This window comes from Rhinopithecus bieti, unplaced genomic scaffold, assembly GCF_001698545.2.
Source record: "Rhinopithecus bieti isolate Rb0 unplaced genomic scaffold, ASM169854v2 scaffold_2574, whole genome shotgun sequence".
Taxonomy (NCBI): Eukaryota; Metazoa; Chordata; class Mammalia; order Primates; family Cercopithecidae; genus Rhinopithecus; species Rhinopithecus bieti.
Window position 1 is genome coordinate 5885559 of NW_016804493.1, and position 10978 is coordinate 5896536.

At 47.2% G+C, this 10978-nt stretch overlaps 1 protein-coding gene across 1 annotated transcript in view; it reads left to right on the top strand.

Annotated features, from left to right (window-relative positions):
* The first annotated feature begins 5662 nt into the window (after window positions 1-5662).
* The window catches only part of LOC108527439 (ATP-dependent RNA helicase DDX19A), a 28252-nt gene continuing 22936 nt past the window's right edge, over window positions 5663-10978 (top strand). Inside the window, exons 1-2 of the mRNA XM_017868730.1 lie at window positions 5663-5882; window positions 9719-9767. Coding sequence (XP_017724219.1) covers window positions 5826-5882; window positions 9719-9767 — 106 coding nt within the window. The 5' untranslated portion in view covers window positions 5663-5825. The remainder of the gene's footprint in view (window positions 5883-9718; window positions 9768-10978) is intronic.

Genomic DNA, 10978 nt, shown 5'->3' on the forward strand with positions numbered 1-10978 from the left:
AGCTTGGGTAACAAAATGAGACCCTGCCTTTAAAAAAAAAAAAAAATATATATGGTTATAGGTATTAGTTTAGTAGTATAGTGTACATTTTTCTGCCAATCTCCTGGCTTTTCAGAACTTGCTCGGTCAACTCTCCCCTCATATTTGCTACCTCTCTCACCCCAACAGCTCTTTCTCATTGATATTTTAACATGGTCATACTTGACAGCTCTTTACAATTCAACCCTCTATTCCTCATCTTTCAGCCTAACATGTCTCCTAATGGCACAAAGTATTGTAAGGTTGTACGTGGAGTCCCATTCCTCATCCCTCTGCAATCTTGACTTCTGCTCCACCACTCCCCTGAAATAGCCTTCATGAAAGACACTGATGACCTACATGTCCCAAATCCGAAAACCACTTTTTTTGGGATGGGAGTCTCACTTTGTTGCCCAGGCTGGAGTGCAGTGGCATAGTCAGAGCTTACTGCAGCCTTGAACTCCAAGCTCAAGTGATCCTCCTGCCTCAGCCTCCCTAGTGGCTGTGGCTACAGATGCATGCAACCACACTCAGCTTAAAAGCTACATTTTAATCCCTGTTGTATTTACCTTCTCAGCAGCATTTAACTCTATCAACTGTCTCTTCCTCTGGCCACTCTTCTGGGGAGGAAAGTGACACACACTTTGTTTCCTGGTCTTTTCTCTACCACTTCAGTCTCCTTGGCAGACCCCTCCTTTATTCACCTCCTAAATGGGCCTGTTCCTCATGGCTCTATTCTGGGTTAGTTCTCTTTCCATGCCAGAGGCAACGCTGTTTATTCCTATGGCTTTGTCTGCTGGTGACACCCAAATCTATACCAAGACCTGATCCTTGAGCTCCAGGGTCATGGAAACAAAAGCACACATGGCACTTGAACTTGGGGTGTCTTCTATGAGTCCTGTCCTCGTGTCCAACATTGAACATATGCCACTACCAAGCACCATCACTCAAAAAACCCAAGTTCTGCTCTCAGCTCTTCCTCTAATTTCCCCTCACAAAATGGTACTGCAATTGCCTGTTACTCAAGCCAGAAGCCTTGAGTAAGGGGTTCATGGGGTTCATCATGAATCTTCCTGCCCTGCCCTGCTGTCCTTTTATATCAGTTATCCACTGCTGTGTTGCAAATTGCCCCAAAACAATGGCTTAAGACAACAGCCTTTCTCACAATTCTGAGTTGTCTGGAAAGCTCTGCTGGTCTCTCCCAGCCTGGCTGAAGCAGCTGTCTTATCCCAGCTAGTGTCTGGACTCAGTTAGGGCTGCTAGGCCTCTCCATGTGGCCTTTCATCTTCACAGTATGGTGGATGGTCTCTGGGCTCCTCCTTTTTTTTTTTTTTTTTTCCAGACAGAGTCTCACTCTGTTGCCTAGGCTGGAGTGTAGTGGTGTGATCTTGGCTCACTGCAACTTCTGCTTCCCCATTTCAAGTGTTTCTCCTGCCTCAGTCTGCCCAGTAGGTGGGATTACAGGTGCCCAACACCATGCCCAGCTTTTTTTTTTTTTTTGTATTTTTACTAGAGACAGGGTTTCATCATGTTGGTCAGGCTGGTTTCGAACTCCTGACCTTGTGATCTGGTTTCTGGGCTCCTTCTAAGAGGAAAGAGCAGAATCTGCAAGATCTGTTGAGGCCTGGGCTCAGAACTCTCCCAGTGCCACTTCTGTCACATTTTTTGGTGAAAGCTAACTACAGGGCCAGCCCAGATCCCACAAGTGGGGAAATAAACCTCATATCCTGGTGGGGGAAGCTATGAAGTATCTGTGGCCATCCTTCGTAACTATAATTCTACCATCTATTTGGTAAAACCAAATGAAATTGCTACTCTTTGGCCATTTTTGGCCTAAGCAGCAGCACTTTTATATGGCTCAATCTAATACTTTTGGCTGGGCGTGGTGGCTCATGCCTGTAATCCCAGCACTTTGGAAGGCCAAGGTGGGTGGATCACCTGAAGTCCGATTCAAGACCAGCCTGGACAACATGGTGAAACCCCGTCTCTACTAAAAATACAAAAATTAGCTGGGCATGATGGTGCATGCCTGTAATCCCAGCTACTCGGGGGGCTGAGGCACAAACATTGCTTGAACTCGGGAGGTGGAGGTTGCAGTGAGCCGAGATCGTACCACTGCACTCCAGCCTGGGTGACAGAGCAAGACTCTGTCTGAAAAAAAAAATTTTTAATAGTTTGGAGTTTGTTTTTTATAGAGACAGGGGTCTCACTATGTTGCCCAGGGTGGTCTCAAACTCCTGGCCTCAAGTGATCTTTCTGCCTTGGCCTCCCAAAGTGCTGGGATTACACGTCAGTCACCCTGTGTAGCCTCAATCTAATACTTCCTGAATTCACCCTGGTCTGGATCACTGTGGTCATCTGGTCTACTACACTAGCTTCCTAGCAGTTGCCTATGCCTCCACTGAGGTTTTCCTGCAGTTCCTTTGTCTCACAGCAGCCAGTAAGATATTTGCCACCTTTGAGTGTGATTTCCCCACGCCTGCTGAAGACTCCCAACTCATTTACATTTTTCCTAAGTGGCATGTGAGGCCCTCCAGATCAGGCACCTACTTAACTCACCCATTCCATTTGCTTCCCAGCTCATACCCTCTGCTCCACCTCCACTATTGCTGGACTTTCCTCAAGTTCCCTCGTACCCCTTTCCAGTCAATCCTACTCATCCTATCTCATCCTCAGGCAGCCACTGTTCTGATTTCTATCTCTGTAGATTAGATATACCTGTTTTGGGCTTATACGAACGGAATCATGCAATATGTACTCTTTTTGTACCTGGGTTCTTTCACACAATATAATGTCTATGAGATGTTAAATCTCTCCACTTGATCTTGGCCAAGAGGGCGAGAAGCGATAAGATGTCAAATCTCGGCCGGGCGCGGTGGCTCAAGCCTGTAATCCCAGCACTTTGGGAGGCCGAGACGGGCGGATCACGAGGTCAGGAGATCAAGACCATCCTGGCTAACACGGTGAAACCCCGTCTCTACTAAAATACAAAAAAAAAAAAACTAGCCGGGCGAGGTGGCGGGCGCCTGTAGTCCCAGCTACTCGGGAGCCTGAGGCAGGAGAATGGCGTAAACCCGGGAGGCGGAGCTTGCAGTGAGCTGAGATCTGGCCACTGCACTCCAGACCAGGCGACAGAGCGAGACTCCGCCTCAAAAAAAAAAAAAAAAAAAAAAAAATGTCAAATCTCTCATCCATGTTACTGCATGTATTTCATTCCTTTTTATTATTATTATTATTTTTTGAGACAGAGTCCTGCTCTGTCACCCAGGCTGGAGTGCAGTGGCGCAATCTTGGCTCCCACAACCTCCGCCTACCGGGTTCAAGTGATTCTCCTGCCTCAGCCATTCCTGAGTAGCTGGGATTACAGGTGCACCCCACCACGCCCGGCTAATTTTCTTTTTTTTTTTTTTTGAGACAGTGTCGCCTAGGCTGGAGTGCAGTGGCGCGATCTCAGCTCACTGCAAGCTCTGCCTCCTGGGTTCACGCCATTCTCCTGCTTCAGCCTCCCGAGTAGCTGGGACCACAGGCACCTGCCACCACACCTGGCTAATTTTGTTTTTGTATTTTTAGTAGAGACAGGGTTTCACCGTGTTAGCCAGGCTGGTCTCGATCTCCTGACCTCAGGTGATCCACCCACCTTGGCCTCCCAAAGTGCTGGGATTATAGGCATGAGCCACTGCGCCCGGCCCTAATTTTTGTATTTTTAGTAGAGACAAGGTTTCACCATGTTGGCCAGGCTGGTCTCGAACTCCTGACCTCAGGTGATTCACCCGCCTTGGCCTCCCAAAGTGCTGGGGTTATAGGTGTGAGCCACTGCCCCTTGCCCTTTTTTTGATTTTTAATCAACATTATTGAGAGGTATAATTTATATACAATATTTTAAATACACAAGTTCTCATACAAAAATTAGCCAGGGGTGGTGGCGTACTGCTATAGTCCCAGCTACCGGGGAGCTGAGGTGGGAGGATCACTTGAGTCTGGGAGAACAAGGCTGCAGTGAGCTGTGAACATGCCACTGCATTCCAGCCTAGGTGACACAGTGAGACCCTGTCTCAAAAAACAAAAACAGTTATTCTTCCTTGGGAACTGCTTATAAAAAAGAAAAAGCAGGCCAGGCACTGTGGCTCACACCTATAATCGCAGCACTTTGGGAGGCCCAGGCAGGCAAGGCCTCCTGGCCTTGAGCTCAGGAGTTCAAGGCCAGCCTAGTCAATGTGGTGAAACCCCATCTCTACTAAAAATACAAACATTATCCGGGTGTGGTGGTGTGTGCCTGTAATCACAGCTACTTGGGAGGCTGAGGCAGAAGAATCGCTTGAACCCAGGAGGCAGAAGTTGTAGTCAGCCAAGACCCCGCCCAGCCTGGGTAACATCTATAAATAATAGTTCCATGAGTTTAGAAATACAAAGTAGCATGACTTAACAAACTTACACATCTGTGTAACCAGGCACCAATCAAGATACAGAATAATTCTATCACTGAGGAAGTCCCTTGTGCCTGGCCCAAACAAACATCCTTCTCCACAAGTAAGCTCTGTTTTTATCACCATAGATTTCATTTGTCCTATTCTTGATTCTCACACAGATTATACAGTATGTATTTGGTGGTCCTTCAACATAATGGCCAGGTGTGGTGTCTCATGCCTGTAATCCCAACATTTTGAGAGGCCAAGGAAGAAGGTTCTCAGGAATTCAGGAGTTTGAGAGCAGCCTGAGCAATATAATGAAGACCCCCGTCTCTGCAAAAAGTTTAAAAGTTAACTGGGCATGGTGGTGCGGGCCTGTGGGCCCAGCTACCTGGGAGGCTGAGGTGGGAGGTCAAGGCTGCAGTGAGTGGAGATCGCACCACTGCATTCCAGCCTGGGTGACACAATGAGACCGTCTCAAAAAAATTTTTAAAAAAAAGAAAGAAAAGAGAAAACGCATTGTGTGTTGTATTTATTGGATAATGGAATTATGGGGTTTATGGGCCTTCTGTTGCATTTTGATTTTTGTTTTCTTACCTGTTATCGCGTTCTTAACAGTAGGCATCAGAGTATTCTCATGGAATTTTCCCTTGTTTAAAGCCCTACAGTTCGGAGGCTTACACATTTGTACAGTTCAGAGACTTACACATTTAAGGTGAGATGTTGACAGGCTTAAAAATAAACTTTGGGGGCCGGGCGTGGTGGCTACCGCCTTTAATCCCAGCACTTTGGGAGGCTGAGGCGGGAGGATCACGAGGTCAGCAGTTCAGGACCAACCTGGTCATCATGGTAAAACCCCATCTCTACAAAAAATACAAAAATTAGCCGGGCGTGGTGGTGGGCGCCTGTAATCCCAGCCAGTCGGGAGACTGAGGCAGGAAAACAGCTTGAACTTGGGCGGCGGAGGTTGCAGTGAGCCGATATCGCGCCACTGCACTCCAGCCTGGGATAGAGCGAGACTCCGTCTCAAAAAACTAAATAAATAAAAAATAAAATAAAATAAACGTTGGGTTATTTCAGTGCGAAGTAAGGCAATAAACGGAGGGCTAACAGTTTCACTTCGTTGAGCTCAGGAGTTTTGAAAAGCGAGAAGGCCGCGTCCTGGAAGGGTGAGCAAAAAGCGCGAGGTTTGCGCACAAAGTGAGAGGCCAGTCCATAGGAGAGATCCAGCGCCGCGCAGAATGATGATGTCGCACGCCGGGTGGGAACTGACGTCACCTGTGCTCACCGCCGCTTCCGGTCCGCGTGAGGTGCATTCTCGCGCCGGTGGCGTGCTTAGGGCCGGTGTTGCGGCGTGGTGCGGCGCATATTTTCACAAGTGGGTCGCCCTTGGTCGGGACTATGGCCACCGACTCTTGGGCCCTGGCGGTGGACGAGCAGGAAGCGGCTGTCAAGTCGGTCAGTGGCTTCATCTCCAGGCGGGGAGGACGTAGCAGGGGCCCAGGCGAAACCTGCCTAAAGCATAGGGAGCTCCCCGGGTTGGGGAGGCTCCTGGGCAACGCGCTGCTAGAGTTTGCTGGGGCAGTCACTTGCCCTTGATTTGCTCTTAGAGCTAAAGAGACCAGTGTCGAGCTTTTTATTTCCATGTGGGCTGGTTAAGGACTTCATCCTTTGGTATATCCGCCCCACTATGCATGCTGTCATTCCTCTATTGACCTCCTCGGTGACGATTATAAGGAAAGCCAAGTTTAGATGCTGATTCTCATTTTCATTACGCGACTGTTCTTGGCATGTTTCTGTGCTACTCTGTGTTTAACATTTCTTAGATCCATGCTTAACGTGGTTGGCAGTTTGTAGCTCTTTGCAGAATAACAGATTCACTTTTAGATTTAATACCTCAATCTACTGCAGATGTTGGAAGGAGGCACTACAAATTGTTTCATTGATGTTTAAAGTGACACTTAGTTTCATATACTTGTTCTTTAAGTAATGAATATTCGTTCAACTGGAATGTAATTACAGCATACACTGTGGCTTTCTGTTCTTATATCTAAGACCTAAGCTTTAGGTTTGTTTAGTGATAATGGACTGTTTTTTTTTGTTGTTGTTGTTGTTTTTGTTTTGAGGCGGAGTTTTGCTCTTGTTGCCCAGGCTGGAGTGCAGTGGCGTCATCTTGGCTCACCACAACCTCCACCTCCCGGGTTCAAGCGATTCTCCTGCCCCAGCCTCCTGAGTAGCTGGGATTACAGGCATGCGCCACCACGACTGGCTAATTTTGTATTTTTAGTAGAGACGGGGTTTCTCCATATTGGTCAGGCTGGTCTTGAACTCCCGACCTCTGGTGATCCGCCCACCTCGGCCTCCCAAAGTGCTGGGATTACAGCTGTGAGCCACAACGCCTAGGCAGTATGGGGATTTTTGAGAGGGCTATTGACAGAATTAGACAAGGCTGGCAAGGATTTACTGAACTACAGAGAACAGAATATGTTACAAGTGATGGCTAATAGAAATATCGGTGTAAAAGTTATTCTGGGCTGGGCGCGGTGGCTCACGCCTGTAATCCCAGCACTTTGGGAGGCCGAGGCGGGCGGATCACGAGGTCAGGAGATCGAGACCAACCTGGCGAACACGGTGAAACCCCGTCTCTACTAAAAAAAAATACAAAAAAATTAGCCGGGCGTGGTGGCAGGCGCCTGTAGTCCCAGCTTCCCGGGAGGCTGAGGCAGGAGAATGGCGTGAACCCGGAAGGCAGCTGAGCTTGCAGTGAGCAGAGATCACGCCACTGCACTCCAGCCTGGGCGACAGAGCGAGACTCCATCTCAAAAAAAAAAAAAAAAAAGTTATTCTGATAGATAGAGGGCCTACCTATATGTTGGGCAGTGGAAGTGAAAATGAGGGGATGGATATAAGATACAAAGGTAGAATGGGTAGGGCTTGCTAACATAATAAAGGAGAGGAGGGAGATAAAGTGAAAGGTTTCTGTTTTCAACTTGGATCCTATTGGTATTACTAACATTCCGATAACAGGAATACGAAAGTGGGAGGAAGGGCAGATTTGATAAAATGGTGAAGGCAGCCGGGCATGGTGGCACCCACTTGTGATCCCAGCACTTTGGGAGGCCGAGGCGGGCAGATCAGTCGAGGTCAAGAGTTTGATACCAGCTTGGCCAACATAGTGAAACCCTGTCTCTACTAAAAATACAAAAGTTAGCCAGGCATGGTAGCAGGCACCTGTAATCCCAGCTACTCAGAAGGCTGAGGCACGAGAATTGCTTGAACCTGGGAGGTGGAGGTTGCAGTGAACCGAGATCACGCCACTGCACTCCACCCCGGGCTACTGAGTGAGACTCTGTCTCCAAAAGAAAAAAAAAAAAAAAAGAATGGTGAAGGCTGGGCACGGTGGCTCACACCTGTAATCCTAGCACTTTGGGAGACTGAGGCAGGCAAATCAGTTGAACCCAGGAGTTCAAGACCAGTGTGGGCAACATGGTGAAACCCCATTTCTACAAAAATACAAAAAAAAAATTAGCTGGGCGTGGTGGTGGCGCACTCCTGTGGTCCCAGTTACTCAGGATGCTGAGGTGGGAGGATCACCTGAGCCTAGGGAGGTTGAGGCTGCAGTGAGCTGTGATCACACTACTGCACTCCAGCATGGGCGACAGTGAGACCCTGTTTCAAAAAAAAGAAAAAAGGGAATGGTGAGTTCAGGTTTGGCTGTTCTGAGTTTAAAATAAGGAGACATCTTGGTAAGTACCTGTTGTGGGAGTCCCCAGGAGATGCCAGGTTTGACGATTTGTGAGGAGAGCTCACAGGCTCAGTATGTAGTTGTACTCATAGCTATGATTTATTATAGTGAAAAGATACAAAGCAAAATTAGTGGAAGAAAAAGGCTCATGGGCTAAGTCCAGAGGAAACCAGGCAAACTTCCAAGTTATCTCCCAATGGAGTCCACAGAGTGTGCTTAATTCTTCCCGTAGCAAATTGTAACAGCTACTGTTACTGTATGAAGTGGTGTCAGGGAAGCTTGTTAGAGACTACTTGAGGCTTTTATTGGGGGCCTGTCATATAGTCACCCTGTGCCTAGCATATACCAGAATTCCAGACTTCCAGAAGGAATGCAGGTGGTTAGCATAAATTACATGTTTTTACAAACAGTTGAGGCAGACTGACCCCCTCTTATCAGTTCTAGGGATGATGAGAACCTTCCCAAAGTCCAAGTTCTCAGGTGACAGTCAAGGGCCAGCCTTGCAAATAGGCTTTCCTAAGGAGAGTGGTCAGGCCTGCTATGTTCTTTTCTGCACGGTAGCCATCAGGCATTTGGAAATACAGCACTGGAGTTCAGGGGAAGGAGCAGGTCAGAGGTATAAAACCGGCAGTTTCCACAAAGAAATTACAAAGCATTATCAAGGGCATGGGCCTTGTACTCTGGAGTTTAAAATCTAGCGTTTAGCATCAGATCTACTCTGAAAGACAGTTACTGATAATTGGTTTCAAACCTTGTGAAATCTGTGACCGTAACCTAGCTGTGATATGAATATCACAAATACAGGCCTAAACATACTTGGTGTCTGCTTCTAAGCATTCAGCTTATCAGAAGGCTGGTGTAAATAAATGCTTCCTAATAGTTGGAGAATACCTGTTTTTTCACCACTTAGACTTGTGTACCTTCACTTAATAAATGATTCATGGTCTTAGGTTATCACGTGGCTCTGCTCTCTAGAGTAGAGAAAACCAATGAAAGTGACAGAAGAAGGCTGGGTGCAGTGACTCACACTTCTAATCCCAGTGCTTTGGAGGCCAAGATGGGAGGATTGCTTGAGCCCAGGAGTTTAAGTTTGAGTTCGAGTAGGCTTGGTGGTTTATATCTGTGGTCTCAGCTACTAGGGAGGCTGAGGTGGGAGGATCGCTAGAACCCAGGAGGTTGAGGCCACAGTGAGCCATGATTGTGCTGCTGCACTCGAGCCTAGGTTACAGAGTGAGACCTTGTTTCAGAAAATAAATAGATAGAAAGAACTTGAGTTGGGAGATAAGCAGAGTTTGAGGTTTTCTGAAACTTTCCCCCCAACCATTATATTTAGCCTACCCCTTGCCTTGTTTGAAGGCTGTTGAAGATGTTTGAAATGATGGTTTCACACAGACTTTCAGCAGTTCTACTTTGAGGGAACAAACCAATTCCCTGAATACTGGTGCTGAAAATTTCAGACTAGACTTTTACTAGAAAGTTTCTCTTTTCTTAGGGACCTTCCTTTTATTGGATCCTTTGCTTAACCCTGTTTTCTTTTATTCCTATTCAGATGACCAATTTGCAGATCAAGGAAGAGAAAGTCAAAGCAGATACCAATGGTGAGTCACTAGTAACTACAAGCTAGAAAAGAGTTCCATGTGGGCCGCTGCTTTGCACTCATAGCTGCATTGTACAAAGAGCTGTTATTTAGTGTAAACGTTAGCTGTTTACAAGCCAGTAAATTAGATTTTGTTACTGAAGGGATATGTCAATTTTCCAAAGTTTATCCTTTGACTTCTTAAAATTGAGAGTCTCTCTATTGGACTGTACTGCTACTGTTCATTTGATAATATTTTGGCAAATTATTTATTTATTTATTTATTTATTTATTTTGTTTGAGACGAAGTCTTGCTTTGTTGCCCAGGCTGGAGTGCAGTGGCGCCATCTCGGCTCACTGCAAGCTCTGCCTCCCGGGTTCATGCCATTCTTCTCCCTCAGCCTCCCGAGTAGCTGGGACTACAGGCGCCTGCCACCACGCCCGGCTAGGTTTTTTGTTTTTGTATTTTTAGTAGAGATAGGATTTCATCATGTTAGCCAAGATGGTCTTGATCTCCTGTCCTTGTGATCTGCCCATCTCGGCCTCCCAAAGTGCTGGGATTACAGTCGTGAGCCACTGCGCCTGGCCTAAATTTTTTATTTTTTATATTAGATTTTTAAAACTTTATTTGAGACAGGGTCTCACTCTGTCGTGCAGGCTAGAGTGGAGTGGCATGGCGTGATCTTGGCTCACTGCAACCTCTGCCACCCAGGCTCAAGAGATCCTTCCACCTCACCTCCCAGGTAGTTGAGACTATTGGCGTCCACCACCACACCTGGCTAATTTTTTATATTTTTAGTAGAGGTGGGGTTTTGTCATGTTGCCCAGGCTGATCTTGACCTCCTGAGCTTAAGAGATCTTCCTGCCTCGGCCTCCCACAGTACTGGGATTATAGGCATGAGTCACTGCACTTGGCCTAATTTTATTTATTTATTTATTTATTTATTTATTTATTTATTTTTGAGACAGAGTCTCGCTCTATCCCCCAGGCTGGAGTGCAGTGGTGCAATCTTGGCTCACTGCAAGCTCCGCCTCCTGGGTTCATGCCATTCTCCTGCCTCAGCCTCCTGAGTAGCTGGGACTACAGGCGCCTGCCACCGCGCCCGGCTAATTTTTTGTATTTTTAGTAGAGACGGGGTTTCACCATGGTCTCGATCTCCTGACCTTGTGATCCGCCCGCCTCGGCCTCCCAAAGTGCTGGGATTACAGGCGTGAGCCACCGCACCCGGCCTA